Source organism: Microcaecilia unicolor, chromosome 3 (genome assembly GCF_901765095.1).
Source record: "Microcaecilia unicolor chromosome 3, aMicUni1.1, whole genome shotgun sequence".
Taxonomy (NCBI): Eukaryota; Metazoa; Chordata; class Amphibia; order Gymnophiona; family Siphonopidae; genus Microcaecilia; species Microcaecilia unicolor.
The window spans coordinates 373,207,200-373,229,673 of NC_044033.1; the positions used below are offsets into that span (position 1 = coordinate 373,207,200).

Sequence of the window (22,474 nt, forward strand, 5' to 3'; positions counted from 1 at the left end):
ATTGATGATTCGTTGAAACCTTCTGCTCAGTGTGCTGCTGTGGCTAAAAAAGCAAATAGAATGTTAGGTATTATTAGGAAAGGAATGGAAAACAAAAATGAGGATGTTATAATGCCTTTGTATAGCTCCATGGTGCGACCGCACCTTGAATATTGTGTTCAATTATGGTCTCTGCATCTCAAAAAAGATATAGTGGAATTAGAAAAGGTGCAAAGAAGGGCGACAAAAATGATAAAGGGGATGGGACGACTTCCCTATGAGGAAAGGCTAAAGCGGCTAGGGCTCTTCAACTTGGAGAAAAGGCAGCTGAGGAGAGATGATAGAGGTCTATAAAATGAGTGGAGTTGAACGGGTAGATGTGAAGCGTCTGTTCACGCTTTCCATAAATACTAGGACTAGGGGGGGCATGCGATGAAGCTACAATGTAGTAAATTTAAAACGAAATCGGAGGAAATGTTTCATCACTCAACGTGTAATTAAACTCTGGAATTCGTTGCCAGAGATTGTGGTAAAGGCGGTTACCTTAGCAGAGTTTAAAAATGGTTTGGACGGCTTCCTAAAGGAAAAGTCCATAGAGCATTATTAAATGGACTGGGGAAAATCCACTATTTCTGGGATAAGCAGTATAAAATGTTTTGTACATTTTTGGGATCTTGCCAGGTATTTGTGACCTGGATTGGCCACTGTTAAAAACAGGATGCTGGGCTCGATGGACCTTTGGTCTTTCCCAGTATGGCAATACTTATGTACTTATATATTTGTAAAATGGCTGGTTCTGCTATATCTGCCAGCAAATACAAGTTCATTCCTGCAGATATTTTAGAAAAAGCTCTGCACTGGCAGATCCTTTTTTAAACGTCCTTGATGACAAGAGTTCCTCCTCACTTGTAAAAGCCTAGCTTTAAGAGGTGAAAAACATCACAGCAAAATGTGAGACATTTTAGGGAGCAAATCCTAATGTATTTAACCTAGATCATTATTTCTGATACCTTTCATTTATTGGTATGGTCTCACAACCCCCTTACTAGTCTTGAGTTATCTCATCAGAAGTACTCAAGCTATGTGATTCTTATGTTAAAACATAAAACTGTGCAAAAGATTCTCTTGTATAGCGTGCAGAAACCATCTTTCAAGTGTACCATATCTAACATAATACCATCAAAAATGCATGGTTTCATGCCACAACAAGCAAAAGCAATCTGTTCTGCACACACCACACACTCCACCTTCTAATGTCCCGAGTTCCAGGGCTTCCCTTGTATATGATGTGTTCTCTCTCCCTGGCATGCGTCTTCAACTCAGAGCAACAGCGGGGCCTGTTAGTTACAAATGAGGACAATAGATAATTTTTCCTTTTGACTTTTAGTTTCAAAATATTTTTTAAAAATGTGACATAAGTATACACAATACAGCAAAAGATGCAGGTCACATCTATACCAACATAAGAGCCAAGACACAAAACAATTCAGACAGCAACTGGTTTCCTTAAATAGGCGCTCACAAATTTAAAATCCAACATATTGGAAAAAGTTCTCACCCCTTAAAAAAAAAAAACCCAGAACAAAAATAATTTTATAGTCTAAGAAAAGAAATGCATTCAGGCACAGAAATGGCAACAATCAAACCGTGCTATGGTGGCAATTGCACCCAGGGACCACAAATGGCATCAGAATCAAGTCTCTCTCTCACTTTTGTTCTCTCTCTCTCTGTATATATCTATATACGTCTATAAAAAACTAGGCCGCCAACCTGCCAAATCACTGCAATTCACAAGAGCCTGACATACCACCCAAGTGTGTGCTGTGATTCTTTATTCTGATACGGTTCTTTAAACACAAGGACAGGAATTTTGTTGTTCTGATCACATGAACAACGGCACACACTCAACTGGCTGTTTCTACCTTGATAATTAAAATATTAATTTTCATTTTCATACACTTTGCTCTGATGGACAATTTCAAGATCTTGGAATGATTACACATGAACACTGATGTCTCTTCCAATTCCTCCCACAAAAGCAAAACAAAAAAAACCTCCCCTATCCCTTTAACTCCTCTCCAACCAGGACACAGAATCAGTGGCCTCGTTGTTAAGGCTTTTTTTTTAAAATTACTTTAAAAAGTCTCAAGTTCAGAGTGTTTCAGAAAAAAAAAATACAGTCTGGTAATTATACAATGGCAAAGTTTTTGCTCCCTAGGCAATTAACAGTAACAGTTTCTCAAGACTGTTGCCAGTGCTATTCCCGCTTTGTCTTCTTGCTGTTTTCACTGCCATTCTCTTCTGCTGCTGTTGCTGTTGTCTCTGTGTCCTCTAGTTTTCGCTTACTCCCCTCAGGTTGGCTATTTGCAGGTCGGGGCTTGAAAATGGACAATGATGCAGGTCATGTTGTCACATCCTGTACCATCGCCAGACGTATCCGGAGCCAGACACTGATCCAGGAGCTAAAGTGGTGTTGGGGAGGGAGAGGCAAAGGAAGGGAAAGACAGAGAAAAAGAGAGAGATAATAAAATACTGCACAATCAACAGTTTACAAAAGAAGCTGAGGAATTTAATAAGAGAATCCACAAAAAAAATACCATCAAGCTGCTGTCTGAGAAACTCAACAGAGAAAAGCCTTGATGATTTTTAGTTTAAGTGGTTCAAATAATGTGGGCCCGATACTGAGTATCTTAAGTATGCTATCAGAAGACTAGAGACTTTGATTTATCAAAGTATGAGACCTAAAAAATAACAGAAACAGAGCTAGGTGATGACCACACAGTAAATTGGCAAGTTATGTGCAAAAGTTTAGACACCCTTAGTAAAATTGTATGTTTTAGTGAATCCTTAACAGAAGCCAACAACTTTACATGCTATGAAGTTTGACATATCTTTAGAAAGTTTAATGATTGGCAGGTGTAAAGATCTGGACACCTCTCCAGTTGATTCAGCACTATCTTTTAAAATAAAGTTCTTAATAAGCTCATAAAAATTGACTCATTAGGCCTTTAAATTAGGTATTTAAAACAAAAACATCAGGCCTGGTCAGGCACACAAGTGTTCTTCTAGCCAGAGTAACTCACAGGCTGTACATACTGCAGTAGGACATGTGTAGCTACCCCTACCCTAGTAAAGATAATATTTAACCATCTCTCTGACTTCATGTGCAACTTTCTTTAAAATTAGTCACCTTACTTTCTAAGTCTTCTTATTCTCTTACCTATCTATATGTTCCATCTTTGCTTATACCTTTCACTGTCAATTAAAATGTTCTATTACACATTGTGTTGACATTTTAAGTAGCATACTATGCCTTACTTTGTAATATTTGAATATTTTTACTGCTGTAATTGCCTATTGCTCATGTTTGATCTATTCTTATTGTATACCGCCTTGAGTGAATTCCTTCAAAAAGGTGGCAAATAAATCCTAATGAATAAATAAAATAAATAAACTCTTACTAGAAAATGTACTTTCAAGGCGACATGCTTTGACTCCACTACATACAAAACGGCATGCAGAAAGTAAGAATTACACTGAGGTCCCATGGCACAGAAGTTTCCGCAACGATGGCTTGATATGAAGAAATTAGCACAGCATACAAAAAGTTCCTAAACTGTCCTTAACTAACACTCTGGGTGCTTCACTGGACCCCAATGCATAAATGGCAAAGATGGAAAACAAAAAAGCCTCACTTAAGTGACAGTTTAACAGTGAGGGTCCAAGAAAGCACAAGGGCAGGGGTCTGTGCTGGGGACCGCTGCTTTTATAAATGATCTAGAGATGGGAGTAACTAGTGAAGTAATTAAATTTGCTGATGACACAAAGTTATTGAAAGTTGTTAAATTGCAAGAAGATTATGAAAAATTACAAGAGGACCTTACAAAACTGGAAGACTGGGCATCCAAATGACAAATGACGTTTAATGTGAGAAAGTGCAAAGTGATGCATGTGGGAAACAGAAACTCAAACTATAGCTACATGGATGCAAGGTTTCACATTAGGAGCCACTGACCAGGAAAGGGATCTAGGCAGGGGTGTGCTGGTAAATTTTTAACAACGGGCTCTCTCTCTGGGCATAGCTGGCCCTGAAATTCTTTTTTTGGGGGGGAATACATGCCTCTCTCCCCTTCCTTGTGCGGGCACGCTAGGCATACCTTTATCGAGCCCCACCAGCCAATAAATGGACTGCCACCATTCTCTGCTGCTTGTTTCTGGCTCTGAGCAGCACAATGGGACCTTCTTGCGCTTGCATGAAAAGTCACAGCCTGATGCTCAGAGTCAGAAACAAGGAGCAGCAGCAGCAGTCTATTTACTTGTCTGGTGGGGCCAGCATTACTGCCAGCAAAGTAAAAATGAATTCAGGAGGGGGCCCACGCCCACATTTTGGGAGTCAGTTGTTAAAGTAGCCATGGTGAGGCCTACTTTAACAACCGGCTCCCAAAATTCTTAAAAACTTAAACGGCTCTCGCGAGCCCGTGAGAGCCTGCTCCAGCACACCACTGGATCTAGGTGTCATTGATGATACGTTGAAAGCCTTCTGCTCAATGTGCGGTGGTGGCTAAGAAAGCAAATAGAACGTTAGGTACTATTAGAAAAGGAATGGAAAACAAAAATGAGGAAATGTGGACTTTATAATGCCTTTGCACCTTGAATACTGTGTGCAACGAAAATGATAAAAGGAATGGGATGGCTTCCCTATGAGGAAAGGTTAAAGCGGCTAGGGATCTTCAGTTTGGAGAAAAGACGGCTGAAGGGAGATATGATAGAGGTCTATAAAATGAGTGGAGTGGAATGGATAGACGTGAATCACTTGTTTATTATTTCCAAAAATATTAGGACTAGGGGGCACAAAGTAGTAAATTTAAAACAAATTGGGAAAAATATTTCTTCATTCAACGTGTAAATAAACTCTGGAATTCATTGCTAAAAGCACATAGCTTAGAAGGGTTTAAAAACAGGTTTGGATAACTTCCTAAAAGAAGTGTCCATAAGTCATTATTAAGATAGACTTAGAGAAAATCCACTGCTTATTTCTAGGATAAGCAGCATAAAATGTATTGTACTCTTCTGGGATCTTGCCAGGTACTTGTAACCTGAATTGGCCACTGTTGGAAACAGGATGCTGGGCTTGATGGACCTTCGGTCTGTCCCAGTATGCAACGCTTATGTTCTTATGTTGCTAGTCCTACTTTTGGATATAAAGAAATATCCTATATTTCTTTAATTAATCAAATTATGAGAGATTTGATTAATTAAAGAAATATAGGATTAATTAAAGAAATATACTATATATAGTAGGGTTTGGAGTCGGATAGTAGAAAAGTAGAGGAGTTCAGAGTCAGAGTTGAAGGTTTGGTGTACCATCTTCACACCTTTGTTTCAAACATTCACCATTGTAGCATATTTCAAAGTGAAGCTAACAAAGTTTGGTAGAGAGTGCCTGGGTATGCTAATTCCACTGGATTTTGAGATCCCACTGAGGCTCTTATTTTCAGGTGGGTGAAAATCATGATATGCCACAGCTGCCATATAGCCTAACATCTACAAATAGCCCTTGGCTGTTATAGTGGTAGAGAACTGAATGCTCTGGACATGAAGTATTAACTTCTGGAACCTGTCCTGCAGCAAAAAATCTTTTGCTTGAACTGTGTCCACAATAGCTGCAACAAATTACATTTTTTTCAGTGATTGGAATATTGACTTTGTGAAGTTGATGATGATAACCAGGCTCTGAAAGCAGTGTATTTCTTCACCTGAGTATTAGACCTAGATTTTCCAAAGAAACTGCTGAGAGAGAGCTGAAAAGGTAAGGAAAAACTAGGTGATCCCGCTTATACAAGTAAGCAGTCAGCACTACACATCAACCAAGAAGTGACTTTGCTGGCCTTCAAGCGGGAAGATTACCCAGAAGATTTTCATCAGTTGCAGTGTTTGGATGTAAAAAGGGCCCTGATGGCCTATTTGGAAGCGACTAATTCCTTCCGGAAGTCCGATCATCTGTTTGTCCTGTTTGCTGGACACAAAAAGGGAGATATGGCTTCTAAAGCTACGATTGCTCGCTGGCTTCTGGAGGCAATTGGGTCTGTTACCTTTCCATGGGGAAGCCTCTTCCTCTTCAGATTCGAGCCCTTTGACTAGGGCTGAGGCGGTGTGTCATTTGCAGAGTACCGGCTGGTACCGTTGGAGAAAAGACATCTGAGGGGAGATATGATAGAGGTCTATAAAATGAGGAGTGGACTGGTAAAGTCTCTACCATTTTGTAAAGCGGCTACTTGGGCATTGATTCATACTTTTTCTAAACATTTCTGGCTAGATGCTGCGCGTCGGGATGCGCTTTTTGGCACTTCTGTTTTGGCTTCCAGGGGAGTTCGATCCCACCCTTCTTGAAGATTGCTTTGGTACATCCGACAAGTCTCTGGATTGATCTGGGGACGCAATAGAAGGTAAAATTAGTTCTTACCTGATAATTTTCTTTCCATTAGTCCCATCAGATCAATCCAGAGGCCCTCCTTGGGGTTCATGTTACCTGATTCTGTATGATGTATATATGGAAGGTTTTGGTATGGTTGCTGTTGCTTCTGTTCATGTTCTTCTGTTAGTCTGGAAGTTTTGGCTTAAACAAGTTATTAGAAAACAGTTGTTACTGTGGAGCACCTTGGAGGTTTTCCTTCAGATTATATGCTGCTTTCGAGAGGCAGGACAGAACTATTGTTCAAATGATTTCTTACTGCTCTGGTATCATATATTGAAGTTAGGCTGGCTGCACATGCCCTCTAGGGGCGAACTTCGTGTTCTATCTAACCTGCTAGTGGAGGGACATAAATATCTGAAGAAAAGTCTCAAAACCGTGTTACGATCCATTTCTAGGACAAAAGATACCAATGCTGCTGTTCTTTGAGTAAAAACTTCCAATGAGGATTCAATAAAGGAAGTTCATTCCTTCTCTCCTATGTGCTTGAGAAATTGTAACGCAATCATTATTACTCTGAAAATATTGTACCCGCACTATGGGAGGTAGTAAGTCACTCAACATCCCCAAAACCTCAATTAGATATTTTTTTAACCATCTCCACTGGTGTAATTATTGGAGATCTAGGAAAATTAGTAAACCACAGATTAAGTCTCCTGGATTGATTCTCTAGGTATTCTATTCTTCGTAAAGTGTAATTTCTTTCTTTAATTGAAATTTGATTCAAAGTTTCAAGTTTCTGTAAATTTTCTCCAATTTGTTGAGACCTGCCGTGTACTTATTTGCTCCTGACATAACACTGCCTCTGTTAAGACTGTAATCTCCTTAGAATGTTGAGCAGTCAAAGTTTGTAAAGAAGAATGCAAGTTAAAAGTCAAGTCCCAGAGTGACTCCATTGTCACTACGGCAGGACTATTAATTAACCCCGATGGCAAGACAGGAGTAGGGGCATTGAGGATCTTTTTCAAATCAGATAATATTTTTGAGGAGAATTTCAAAGATTGTGATCCTACCCGATCTTCATCCACCTTCTCCGACACGGACGGGCTCCCTCCCTGTAAATTCTGCTCCTCTTCTAGAAGCTGAATAACAGTCTCCAAAGTCCATGCCTCCTCCTGGATGCGGAGGAGCCGCACGTTCCAGGGGGCTCAGGGAAACCCCGTCCACACTGCCGGCCATTACAGATGTATCGGCACCGATAGTGGGGGAAGACTGTCTGGGTCCAGACGCTACCCCATAGCGCTCTAACGTCGCTTGCTTCGGAGGGTGAGTTCCAGCAGAGGCTGAGGAATTTTCCCTTACTTTCCCTCTTCTTTTACCCATCTTACGAGGGTTTCAGAATCCTCCTTAGCAGTAGAACGGAATACTACTGAGGGCGTCTGATGCTGCTACTCACTAAGACGCCATCTTGGATCCTCTCCCCTCTTGTCTTAACTAGAATAACTGACTATAAATGAAGAGTTGAGCTAGGGGTGGGCGGGAATGAGGACTAAACTGGGCCCTTCTGTGCCTTGTAGAAACTGTTAATGCTGTGGCAGAAACTTCAAGTTTTAAACCTATGGAGACTAGCAGTTTGCTTGTTTTTTTTAAATTTTATTTTAAGATTCTAAATATGTTTATCAATATCTCACAATTCCTCTTTTAAACCCTTATCTTTAAGCTGTGGCAGAAACTTTAAGCTTTAAAACTATGGGGAAAAGGCTATGGAGACTAGCTAATAAAGTTTGTTTTGTACAAATAAAAATATATCTATGCAAGTATATATCTATTCTTTATGTTTCATTTCTCACATTAAAGACATCAAACAAAAATGTAACAACCATCACAAACAAGTTAAAATACATACAGTGTGATCAGGAGCGGTGACGTCACGCTGAGAAATGGCGGTGTGAGTGCACAGCTCCGCATGCCTCACATACAAATATAGCGGACTGTTGATAGATCTTATTGAGCGATTTGTATATCTTCCTACCTGAACCTGCAGCGCTTACGATAATGGCAGGGAAAGAAGCCACAACATCGAGGAAATCCCTGAAAGTGTTTAGTTATCAGCCACAATCCTCCGGTGGCAAGATGGCGTCTGGCTCGGGCCCCTCGCGGGCTGCAGGTGAGCGTGCAGAGAATGCTATAAACGAAATGGAGGTGGCAGAAGATTTTAACCCCAGTGACTTTTGGGCGCTGCTCGAAGAGATCCGGGCGGATGTAAAGGCGGGCCGGGAGGATTTTATGAAACTGGCTGCGGAGCTCAGAGGTGAACTGCTGGAAATGGGTCGTCGCGTGGAAGACGTAGATGATCGGGTAGAGGAACAGCAGGAGGCCCTGAACTCGTTAGAGAACTCGCTAAAAGAACAACAAGAAGTGAGTAAATCGCTTATGGATAAATTAGAAGACTTAGAGAATCATGGAAGACGATCAAATATTAGAATCCGAGGCATCCCCGAACAGGCGGACTATTTAAATTGCAAAAAAGTCGCACAATAAGTTGCAAGCATGCTGCTTTCGGAAGATGGTCCTGAGGTGAGCCCGGAGGACATTAGAATAGACCGAGCTCATAGAGCGCTTACAAGAGTACGGGACAATGTGCCAAGAGACATAATAGCATGTTTTGCGGATTACAAAATTAAGGAAGCCATCTTGAAAAAAGCCCGCCAAAAAGACAGCATTAAATGGGACACACTCCCTATTGAGCTATATCAAGATATGGCTCCGATGACCTTGAAGCGTCGAGCCGAACTCCGAAATTACACCAGATACCTCCGGGATCAGGGTACACTATACAGACGCCAACACCCTTTTGCTTTGGCATACAATAAGGAAGGAAAATGGTTCCGCATTCATTCAGCAGAAGAAGCACGTGCGACTTGGCCAGAAGTGGATGGCCCACCGCTGAGATCGGATGATAAGATGGAGGAGAGAAGGCCGAACCGCCAGCGATGGACACGGGTGACAAGAGGCAAAGGACGCCTCACCCGACAGCAATCAACACAGCAACTGCCCACGGCGGCTAAGACTGTAACTTGATAAGTAACTCCGGGACGCTACTACAGATAAGCAGTTAACAGCTTCTTGCGTTATATTTGTGTTAGTATTGTTTTATGATGAACGATAGGAGGCATGTGTTAAGTCACCGCTCTCTTGATTTAGTGGTGAGATAATTTTGATCCACTGGATACATGGGATTGGGGGGGGGGGGGGGGGGGGGGCGGGGGGAAAACCAGGGTAACACAGGAATCTGGGATATATGGAGGCATATTTTCAAAGCACTTTGGGAGGCTAAGTTCCATATGTTTCTATGGAACTTTGGGAGGCTAAGTGCTTTGAAAATAAGCCTCATGGTGTTATATTGGAGGGTGCTTCTTGGAAGCAGCACATAGGGAAGCGGGATGTACATCTTAGGGTCCAATGACACACATAGTTTGTATGACCATGAATGTTCGTGGTCTGAACTCCCCTTTAAAACGCCGGAGACTATTTAAAGAGGCCAATAGAGTGGGGACAGATGTCTTACTGATACAAGAAACACATTTGCTGGAGAGGCATGAGCATCTAATGGGCAATGCCTGATATCCTCACCAGTATATGGCTTCTAATAAGAAACAGAGGAAGACAGCGGGGGTGGGGATATTGATAAAACGAGGGGTGGCATGGGAACTGATCACGGTGAAACGAGATTCTGAAGGGCGATTTCTGTTAGTGGTCGCCAAATTGGGGGGCCAGATCTACACTATAGTAAATATCTACACACCTAATCAAGCACAGGGAGCGTTTTTTGAGTCTGTTGGCACCCAGCTCTTAAAATATGTACAAGGGGAAGTTCTCATGGGTGGAGATTTTAATGTCACCTTGGACCCTGGTATGGATAACACAGGGGAGGCAGTGGGATACGCGCAGCTAGAGAGAGGCAGATTAATTCGATTTCTTAACCAGTGGGGGTTAGTGGATATATGGCGGGTGTTACACAAGGACGAAAGGGATTATACATGCTTCTCAGCCCCACACAATACACACTCGAGAATAGATATGTGGATGGGCAGCGCGGGCACATTGACACAGAGCATCTCTGTAGAGATACAGACCCGGGTGTGGTCTGATCATGCCCCAGTGGTATTAGAAATGAGAGGTGACAGGATGGAGTGGGGACGGAGGACATGGCAATTTCCAGATAGTTTACTAGATGATCCTAAACAGGTACAGCGCATTGAATTAGAACTTAAGGAATTCCTTCAATTCAATGACACCCCAGAAATTACTTCAGAAATCTTATGGGAAAGCACGAAGGCTGTGATTCGGGGGAAGGTAATCTCCATACAAGCGCATTTAACTAAAGATCATAGAGAAAAAGAGAGGAACCTTAGAGCGACTATTAATCAGCTGGACACCCTGGTAAAACGACAGCAGAACACACCCAAGTCAACTAGAGGAATTACATAAGGTACGGCTCCAGCTGGCATCCTTAGAAAGTATAGCAATACAGGAGCAGATGCAAAGGGTACAGCAAAAATATTATGAGTTTAATAATAAAGCGAGCAAACTTCTACCGTATAAGCTGAAGCAGCTAGCAGGCAGCAATAATACAAGTAGCGTCAGGGATAATACAGGGAGATTGCACGAGCAGCCAGATGACATACGACAGGCTTTTGTGCAATTTTATCAGCAACTATACCAGCTGGAGGGTCCACATTCGCTGGAGGCTATTCAGTCTTTACTGGATAATGTGGACATGCCCACCTTGTCAAGAGCTGAGGGGCTATCACTTTCGACTCCCATTGAGTTAGAGGAAGTAGAGGCTGCTATCAAAGGGTTGCCCGGGGGGAATGCCCCGGGGCTTGATGGATTTGGCAATCGGTTTTACAAAAAATTTCGAACCATTCTGGCCCCCCTATTGCAGAGAGTCTTTAATGATATCAAGAATGATGCCCTGCTTCCGCGCTCTTGGAGACTAGCTAAAGTGGTATTGTTGCTCAAACCGAATAAAGATCCGCAAAATTGTGGTTCATACCGTCCAATATCCCTTTTAGGGACTGATTATAAAATATTTACCTCTATTTTGGCTACACGCCTGCAAACAGTTTTGCCCCGCTTGGTGCACGAGGACCAAGCGGGCTTTATCGCGAATCGGCAAACCTTTGATAACACCAGACGGGCACAATATATAGTGGATCGGGTGCAAACACTTGGTCATCCAGCAGTGTTTCTTTCTTTAGATGCAGAAAAGGCTTTCGATAGGGTGCTGTGGCCCTTTCTGTTCCAATTCCTGGACCGCATTGGAGTGAGCGGGCAATTCATACACTGGGTCACGGCGCTCTACCGACAACAGATTGCCCAATTGAAGATCAATGGTATGAACACACAACCCTTTGAGTTAAAAAGGGGCACTCGGCAGGGATGTGCGTTGTCCCCCCTATTGTTTGCTCTCTCTATGGAACCTCTGGCGATCATGGTTCGAAGAGAGCCGCGAGTGCAGGGCATCAATATAGGTAGGCAGGAAACAAAAATTATCTTGTATGCAGACGACGTGCTATTGACGTTGACAAGCCCCGGGGAATCTCTACAGGCAGTAATGGATATTCTTAAGGTATATGGGGAGGCGGCTGGTTTAAAAATTAACTTACAAAAATCTGAAATTATGCCCCTACAGTTTCCCATGGGGCTACAAGCTGAACTACAGCCTTTATTTCCGTTCAGTTGGTCCCTGCGCTCTATTCGGTATCTTGGGGTCAATTTGACCCCGAATACTGTAGATCTATAATCGGGAGAACTTTACCTCTAAATTACCAGAATTATTCACTGAATTGGAGAGATGGGGAGGCCTGAGACTCTCATGGATGGGCAGAATTGCGGCAGTAAAAATGTCCCTACTCCCTAAGTTACTCTATCTGTTTATGGCAATTCCAATAGCAATCCCGAAGGCCTTTTTCCGGGTGCTTGACAGGAAAGTCTTTGCCTTCATTTGGCGGAGAAGGCCTCTGAGGGTGACTAGGAAGGTCCTATATCAATCTAGGAAGGACGGAGGGATGGAGGTTCCAAATTTCTGGCTATATTATAGGGCGGCATTATTTCAAATGTTGGCCGTTGGACAAGTAGGGATAACCAAACCGTGGTCGTATGCGGCACAGTGGGGTCTGCGGGGGGGTGCCGCTGTGGGCGGCCCCGTGGCTCCCACTAGACTCGCTAAGAGGGTTACTCTCGGGGCTAAAGGGTCAGATGAGGATAGCACTTGGTGAATGGGCGCGATGCAGAGCAGTGTGGTTCCCGGGACGGAAATATCATATGAACACCCCTATAATATTTGCACTGGATTTCCCACCAGGTAGAGGAGAACGAATATACGGGCATTGGTCAGCTCTATCACTGCGGGTGTTGGGACAGTTATGGGATGAGGGGAAATGTCAGTCGTTTCAGGCTCTGAAAGAGGAGTATGGATTGACTGATAGAGACCACTTTCATTATATGCAGGTGAGGGATTTTATGCATCGTAAGGCCAAAGACGAGCTACTGTTGACAGTAACAGAACTGGAACGGGCGATGAGCTCGGGGGTAGGGAGGGGTGGCATATCCAGGATTTATAAAGCACTCTTACATCAATCTTCCCCCTTGTCCCAATATACTGCTAAATGGGAGACTCTTTTATCCGTTCAGTATGAGCAGGATAAATGGCCCCGTATATATAAAACTTTACTGAATTTCTCTGTGGCAACACCACTGGTGGAAAATGGGTATAAGATGTTATACCAGTGGTATCTCACCCCCCACAGAATATCACGTATATTTCACACGGAGGCCTCAACTTGCTGGCGGGGCTGTGGAGCCAGGGGTACATTTTGGCATATATGGTGGGACTGCCCAACCATAAAGCAGTTCTGGTCAGACTTAATATCACACCTTCACACTAAGCTGGGGATAGCACTTACGCCGAGCCCGGAGCTTTGTTTACTTAACATACCAGTGGAGAACATACGTCGCTCACTCCATGGTATTCTCTCTCATGTAGTAACAGCAGCACGTATATTAATTGCTAGATACTGGAAACAAACAGCGATCCCTACGGTGGATCAAGTCTTTAAAAAAGTGGACTATTGTTGCTTAATGGCTAAAATGACAGCTTTGAAGTGGGGACAGTTGGTAAGATTTCTCAAAATGTGGACAACATATATGGAATGGAGAGGGATCTCTGTTTGATCGATGGAAGACCCCCTTTGATCTGAAATGTTGAATTTGACTGTTGTTACCCTGGAGGGAGGGTGGGAGAGGGTTAGGGTGCGGGAGGGGGGGGGGAAGGGGATGGGTAGCATTTGTTATCAACAGCATATTTGGATTGTATACTGAGTTGAAGTTTTGGATATTGTATTGAACTTGTTTATGTGAAATAATAAACATATATTTAAAAAAAAAAAAATACATACAGTGTTATTGCACACAAACTTTGCTTTTCTCAATTACAAAGTATTAACCTATTGCTGAGCAACGCCAGCGGGGACAGCTAGTCTAGCATAAGCAGAATTCTACTCACTCTGCCTCCTCTGCTCAAAGGGTAAAGGGTCATTGATTTGATACATAGCCTCTCTGTGGTACAATCAAAACAGCTTACATTTTTGTTAAATAAAAGTACTTACAAACAGCTTCAAACCATTCTTGAACATCTCCTACACCTGTCCAATTCTGGCCTGAAGAAAACATCAGTGAGGCTTCATTTGTATCAGTGTTCAGCATTTCACTACACCGTTGATGGGAATCTGATCTCTCTTCATCCTTTAGTCTCTAAATTCATGAAGGATCTCATGAATTTTCACCCTCCCATCAAGGCACCTACACTATCTTAGGTCCTAAATATATTAGCTCAACTTCTCGAATCACCTTTTGAACCCATGAGTAAGTATATGCTTAAGACAGATCGAATCACAAGAGCCAGAAACTCTCTCATGAATTTTCACCCTCCCATCAAGGCACCTACACTATCTTAGGTCCTAAATATATTAGCTCAACTTCTCGAATCACCTTTTGAACCCATGAGTAAGTATATGCTTAAGACAGATCGAATCACAAGAGCCAGAAACTCTCACAAGTGAAAATCCTTTTTATCAGGTTTCTCTACACATACGTAACAGCGTCATTCTGACTGATCAACAATGATTTATTTAAACACAGAAATTTTTCAAACATGGAGAAAAAAGACCTCACAAAACAAACCCAAACTCCTCACATCTGTAAAGAGATAAAGGCACACAATCATCACAGGTCAAAAAAAAAAGTTCCAGAGTGAAAAGCTGCAGTCTCAACAAACAGGAAAAAAACCAAACAAAAAAGCTATGGAGTTTTCAAATATTGCAAATCAGTACAGTGGAGCACCATTAGTACGCGCACCATTAAAGATCTGATCATTTTATACACGATAATAACCTGCCTCCCAAAACCATAAATTTAATGCGTATTACTCGATAATACATGGTAAGCTGTACCGGAAATGACATGGTGGTAGCTACAACAAAGTTCCTTGGCTTGGAAATGAAGCAAAGCAATGTCTTTGACGCTATAGTATTTCATTATTGTTCTGGTAGTAAGCACACTGATAGTTCGCGGTTACATAGCCATGCCTCCTGAGCACAACATACTAATGGTGCTCCTCTGTACTCATCCTCATGTATCGCTAATCTTCCAAAGTTCGTTTCAACATAGGCAGTCAATATACTCCCAACAGGGAAACCCTGTTTTGCATAGCTGCTTCAGGGACTCCGAATCCAGTTATTTGGCATCAGCTCAATATCAAACTGTTTAAACATATCACATGGAAAACTTTTAATAGCCATCATATCAGCCATGAGAGCCAGTGAACTACAAGCTCTAGTCCATTATCCTCCTTACACTCAGTTCTAAGAGCTCATCCCAAATTCCTACACAAATTTGTACCAGAATTCCATCCCAACCAACTGGTTGCCCTTCCCAATTTCTTCCCAAAACCACATTCCAGTGATGCAGAGCGAGTTCTTCATACTTTTTATTGTCATTGTGCTTTATTATTTTACCTTAATAGGACTGAGTCCATTCGCAAGTACTTCCAACTTTGTTACATTTAATTCAAACAATCCTGGTCTGTCAGCATCTACTAGGACTCTTACCTGATGTATTGCTGACTGTATCAAGTTCTAAGATAACTTACAATCTCTAGGAAAGGTCACTGGGAAAGGTGTCTGTAAGCAAAAGCAACTTCTATAGCTAACTTTAAAATGGCTTCTATTGCAGATATTTACAAATCAGCAACATGGTCCTCTGTACATACGTTTACCAGAAATTACTGTTTGGATGTGTCTCCTTGACAAGATATTATTATTGTACAATCTCTTTTGAAGAATATGTTTGCTTTGTGAATTTTTCTTCCATCACCCTGTTATTTTTCCACTCCACCTTTATTTAAAAAGAAATAAAGAGATAACTTTCTACTGGTGGATCTGAACTTTGAATTCACCAGCAAGTGTGCCTGCATCTCCCCTTTCTTGTCAACTGAGAAAGCACAGTTGCTTACTGTAATGGGGGTTTTCCTTAGACAGAAAGGAAATGCAGCCACACTTTTCACTCCCATCTTTTCCCCACTTCTTGCCACTGAGTTATCCGGCTTTGAAATGGACTAACCTGTGAAAAGCAGTGTTGTCAGAGAGATTCCTGCACATGCTCATGAGCCTTAAAGTTTGGTCTTATGAGCTAGAGGAAAGAACCAACGGCAGGTTCCATCTGGAGACATCACCAGCAAACATTAGCAAGTGTGGTTGCATTCTGCTGCTTTCAATGGAGAACCCTTGTTACAGGTAAGCAACTAGGCTACCCACCACAAATGAAGGTGGTCTTTCATCTTGGGCATTTTTAGGTGCCAACCAGTGCCAGGAGATACAAATAGCTGTACAAAACAAAGCTCATCAATATTAACACTTATTACATACCTCTGCAAAATACTGCTCTTCCACCACAGAGAAAACCAAAGACAAAAAAAAAGCTAGCTAGAACAAAAGTTTCTCTCATTACCTCTTCTACAATAGAGGAGAGCGGTTGCAAGTCATCATTCTCATCCCTTTGGGTAATCTTCTCCTGGATGAAATCCACCACTTCCTGGCTGCTCATCACATTCCTGGTACGAGAAAAAGCCATAAGTACGTAAGTATTGCCATACTGGGAAAGACCAAAAGGTCCATCGATCCCAGCATCCTGTTTCCAACAGTGGCCAATCCAGGTCACAAATACCCTTCAAGATCCCAAAAATGTACAAAACATTTTATATTGCTTATCCCAGAAACAGTGGATTTTCCCCAAGTCCATTTAATAACGGTCTATGGACTTTTCCTTTAGGAAGCCGTCAAAACCTTTTTTAAACTCCACTAAGCTAACCGCCTTTACCACATTCTCTGGCAACAAATGCCAGAATTTAATTACATGTTGAGTGAAGAAAATTTTCTCCGATTTGTTTTAAATTTACTACATTTTAGCTTCATGGCATACCCCCTAATCCTAGTATTTTTGGAAAGCGTGAACAGACGCTTCAACATCTACCCGTTCAACTGCACTCATTTTATAGACCACTATCATATCTCATGGAATATAGTAACAAATGAAAGTATGTAGTGTTCTAGAGAAAAAAAAAACACTTGTGGGAGGGCTAAAACAATGTGTAGCATACTGGTGTTTCTCAACCTCACTGGCTCCATTTCTTTAAATGTTATACATAAAAAGCAAAGATACTTACTTGTAGCAGGTATTCTCTGAGGACAGCAGGCTTCATATTCTCACGTGTGGGTAGACGCCGATCCGTGTCGTCCAGTCCAGCAATTATGCCAAAGTAAAAAAATAAGAGCTTTGTGAAGAGCGAGACATGCTCCAATGTGCATGACTGAGTGCCCTCCCGCCTGCCGCAAGAGAGCGGTCAACTCAGTTCAATTCAAAAGCAAAAAGAATAAAAATAAAATAAGGAAGGAGACAACTCCAAGGGAAGGTGGGCGGGATTGTGAGAATATGAAGCCTGCTGTCCTCAGAGAAAACCTGCTACGGATAAGTATCTTTGCTTTTTCAGAGGACAAGCAGGCTCTCATTCTCACATGTGAAGAATCCCTAGCATCCAGGCTCACCCAAAACAACAAACATTGATCAATTGGGCATCGCAAGGGCGAGGACATTGCACAGATTAACCTGAAACAACATACAATCTAAATGAGCGTGCAGCCTGGAACAAAACAAAACAGGCCAAAGAGGGTGGAGTTGGATTCTAGATCCCAAACAGATGCTGCAACACTGACTGCCCAAACTGACTGTCGCGGCGGGTATCCTGCTCAAGGCAGTAGTGAGATATGAATGTGTGGACTAAAGACCACGTTTCACCCTTGCAAATTTCTTCAATGGAGGCTGACCTCAAGCGGGCTACCGACGCATCCATGACTAACATTATGAGCTGTGACATGACCTTTCAAGGCCAGCCTAGCCTGGGCATAAGTGTAGGAAATGCAATCTGCTAGCCAAATTGAGATGGTGCTTTTCCCTATGGCGACCCCCATCCTGTTAGGATTAAAAGAAACAAACAACTGGGCGGACTGTCTGAAGGGCTTCATCCGTACCATGTAAAAGGCTAAAGCTCTCTTGCAGTCCAAGGTGTGCAAGCTGCTTTCGCCAGGGTGGGCATGAGGCCATGGAAAGAACATTGGAAAGAAAATGGACTGGTTCAGATGGAACTCCGACACCACCTTCGGCAGGAACATAGGGTGCGTGCGGAGGACTACTCTGTTATGATGAAACTTAGATGCATCCACCACTAAGGCCTCAAGTTCACTGACCCTATGAGCTGAAGTTAACAGCCACCAAGATGACGGCGGCAAACAGCCACTGCTGGAAACAGGATGCTGGGCTTGATGGACCTTTGGTCTTTCCCAGTATGGCAATACTTATGACCTTCCAGGTCAAGTACAGTGGCTCAAAAGGATCTTTCATCAGCTGGGTGAGAACGACTGAGATCCCATGACACTGGTGGAGGTTTGATAGGGGGCTTTGACAAAAGCAAACCTCTCATGAAGCAAACAACTAAAGGCTGAGATAACATTACCTTCTACACGCTGATAAGCACTAATTGCACTGAGGTGAAACCTTACGGAGTTGGTCTTGACACCAGACTGGTAAGTGTAGAAGGTATTCAAGCAGGATTTGTGAAGGACAAGTAACAGAATCTAGGGCCCTGCTCTCACACCAGATGGCAAACCTCATCCATTTAAAAGAGTAACATCTCCTAGTGGAATCTTTCCTGGAAGCCAGCAAAACCTGGGAGGCACCCTCCGAAAGACCCAAAGAAGCAAATTCTAGCCTCTCAACATCCAGGCCATGAAAGCCAGAGACTGGAACATAGAAGTAACCCCTCATTCTGTATGATGAGGGTCAGAAAACATTCCAATCTCCACGGTTCTTTGGAGGATAATTCCAGAAGAAGAGGGAACCATATCTGCCTGGGCCAGTACAGCGCTATCAGAATCATGGTTCCGAGGTCTTGCTTGAGTTTCAACAAAGTCTTTCCTACTAGAGGTATTGGAGGAAAAGCATACAGGAGACCTATCCCCCATGGGCCTAAAGCCTGGAACAGAACCGAGGGACCTTGTGGTTGAGTGGCAGATCTTATGGGCTATGCCCATATGAAGAGACCACTCGTGTGGTTGCATTACCCTGCTCAGCCTGCCATCCAGGGTGTTGTTTGCACCTGCCAGATAAGTGGCCTGAAAGAGCATGCCGTGTTGGCGAGCCCAATGCCACATCTGATGGCCTCCTGGCATAGAGGGACAGCTGATCTCTGAAAGCCTTTAGAGCGTTCCATGCCGCTCAATGCTCCAGGAAGGTTGATCTGAAGATTTGTTTCCTGGGGGGGGGGGGGGGGGGGGGACCAAATTCCTTGAGTGTGAAGCCCATCTACATGAGCCTCCCAAGACAGGAGAGATGCATCCGACGTCAGCACCTTTTGTGGCTGAGGAATTTGGAATGGAAGTCCCAGAGTCAAATTGAACCAAACTGTCGACCACTGAAGAGAGCATACAAGCTCTGGGGACACTTGGATGGCATCTTCTAGACTGCCTGTGGTTTGATACCAATAAGAAAGGGAAATGGGACTTGATATACCACCTTTCTGAGGTTTTTTGCAACTACATTCAAAGCAGTTTACATATATTCAGGTACTTATTTTGTACCAGGGGCAATGGAGGGTTAAGTGACTTGATTCACAAGGAGCTGCAGTGGGAATCGAACTCAGTTCCCCAGGATCAAAGTCCACTGCACTAACCACTAGGCTACTCCTACTCCTCCACTCCAGGGTCCATTGTGCTGGTCTCATCTGAAGACGTGTCATGGGTGTAACATACATTGTGGAAGCCATGTGGCTCAGCAATCTCAACATCTGCTGAGCTGTGACCTGTCGAGAGGCTCGAACCTTGGACACCAACAAGACAAGATTGTCTACTCTGGTTTCTGGGAGGTAGGCTTGAACATTCTGCAAGTAAACGCTCGTGAAGAGCTGGTATGACTGAATACGGGAGATAAGCATTGAGGCCTGGTATATCTTTCTCCCAAAAGAATCCAGGGTCCTAGCTTCTCTGCCTGGGGGAGCCAAGGCATATTCCCTAGTACTGGCTCTTTTGGATTCCACCACCACCATGGAGTCGTGAGGCAACTGAGGCCTCACAAACCCAGGCTCACCATGGATCCGATAATGGGTGTCAATCTTCTTCAGACTGACAGAGGGGATGCCCAGTTCCTGACTAGAACTGCCTTGAGTACCTAGTGGAGCTGTCACAGCCTCATTAGGAGGAAATGTATAGTCCAGGACCTTCAGCATCTTGGCCATGGGGCTCATTCTCCACCTCTACAAGGAATGAAATGGCATCAGCCATTTCCCTCACAAAAGATGGGAAAGAGAGGATCTCTGGCGGAGACTGTCTCCTCTCAGATGGTGGGGAGGGCTCAGAAAAAATCCTATAAGACTCGTCCGAGGAAAAGTTATCTTGGATCCTCCTCCAATTCCCATGAGCGCTCCTCCTCTGTGTCGGACAGGATGGGATGTCCAAAACCGGGCCTGCCTCGAAGCCATGTCCTCGAGACCGGCTCCTGCCTCAACTCCAGCAAAGCAGAAGACGAGGCAGGAGACCAAAAAGCGCAGCTCTTCTTCACGTGGAAAAAATTAAACTGAGATGACCGCGTTCTCGCGGTGGGCGGGAAAACACTCATAGGCGCAAAGTGGAGAGCGGTTCGCGCTTCACAAAGCTATTTTTTTTTTTTACTTTGGCATAATTGCTAGACCAAATGACGCGGATCGGTGTTAACCCACATGAGAAGATGTGAGCCTGCTTGTCCTCGGAGAATTATATGTTCACGTGTGTGGGATTTAATAGATGATGATCAATACCCTGAACGTTATATATACACACTGGGTATAAAATGAAACTTTTAACTGGATTCTTTACAAGTAGCGATACTGCATACTGGATCATAAGAATTTTTCAACAATATACCTTAGTGTTTATATGGAATAGGTCCCTTCTTCAGCTATCACAGGGATCAAAACTTGCAAAAAATCCAGTTTTCTTCAGAGTAAAGCAATCAAGAAAGCTTTGTACTACAGAATGCCACACTGGAATGCTAATTAAACCAAAATAAAAGTTTTCAATTTAATTGATAAAAGTGAATGACGTAGAATGATGAAAAACAGCTCATCTATGATGACTTCATCCAAACAACTAGCAAATAAAAATGGGTTTGTTCCTTTTTCCAGCTGGTATGACTGATCAATCCTTTTTATACTGGGAGGAACATGGGATTACTTTGCTTAAACACTGTATTGAGGAAAGTGGGACAACAGCCTCATTTAATAATCTGTGTGCTCAATACCAATTGTCTCAGATTTGATACTTTTCTTATCAAGTGTGCCACTATGTTGCATCATTGCCCCGGGAGGCACTCGCAGATGATATCACCGAGAACATGGAAGGAACCTTCTTCCTAGGAAATGCTGCAAAGCAGAGAGTTTCCTTTTTCTATTGAATTTCACAAGGGGGGCAACTGAATGGTCTAGAGACTTGGGGTCTGAACTACCATCTGTAATGTTCCAGCAGTTGATTTGTAAGCCGCTGGTCAAGTTAACCTCTGCAATATATCAGGAACAGCACTACCAGTTCTTGTTTAAAACTTACTTTTCTCCAAAGAGGGCCTTTAAAGTGGGCTTGGCCCAATCCAGTGTTTCCAATCAGAAGCTACCTTGGGACATATGTTTTGGGTGTGTTTTTTGATTCACGAATTTCGGCAGTCAGTTCAACATCACATTCACCGAATATTTGGTTTTTGTTTAACACCACAGATTTTCTTCTTTAATGATTATACAAGTAGTTCTGTTAAACCAAATAAGGCTAAACGTATTCTACTATTTTTGTTTCTATTGGGTAAAAGTGTTATTTTACTACAATGGTTATAGGCTGAACCTAATAATGTGACACAATGGTTCAATATGGTGTATGACCTCATGATCCTGGAATGCCATAAAGCAGGCTGGAATCATCCAGGACGTTGGGCTAAATTTCAACGCATTTGGGAGCCCTTTTGGCTAGCCATGTCACATTGAATTCGCAGCTCACTTTTGAATTAAGTTATTGTTCTTTGCTCACTCAGTTGTTTGCTTCCGAGGTCTGGATAAGAAACCACCAGATCTGGGAGATTGAATTTGATGGCTGTAAGCTAAATATTGGGTTGGGGGGGGGGGGGGGGGGGGTGGTAGGGGAGGATGGACGAGGAGGAAGTAATATCGGGGAAAACAAAAATGTTACTTGATCTTAATTATGTGGCTACTGTTGTTGCTTGGCAGATTCAATAAAGATATATTTTATAAAAAATTGTTTTGCTTAATTCAAACACATACTAGGCTTCTTGAACCATCAAAATCATTGTGTTAAGCCTGCTCAGCAAACAAAACAGACCAGGGCCATCATTAGAGTATGGAGGTCAATTCATCATTTTCCAAAGGTAGCAGAGCAG

General features: G+C 42.8%; 1 protein-coding gene across 1 annotated transcript in view; it reads right to left on the bottom strand.

Moving 5' to 3' along the window:
• Window positions 1–1,586: 1,586 nt before the first annotated feature.
• Window positions 1,587–22,474, bottom strand: part of PPM1G (protein phosphatase, Mg2+/Mn2+ dependent 1G) — a 194,513-nt gene continuing 173,625 nt past the window's right edge. Inside the window, 3 exon segments of the mRNA XM_030198590.1 lie at window positions 1,587–2,365; window positions 2,367–2,441; window positions 16,463–16,565. Coding sequence (XP_030054450.1) covers window positions 2,237–2,365; window positions 2,367–2,441; window positions 16,463–16,565 — 307 coding nt within the window. The 3' untranslated portion in view covers window positions 1,587–2,236.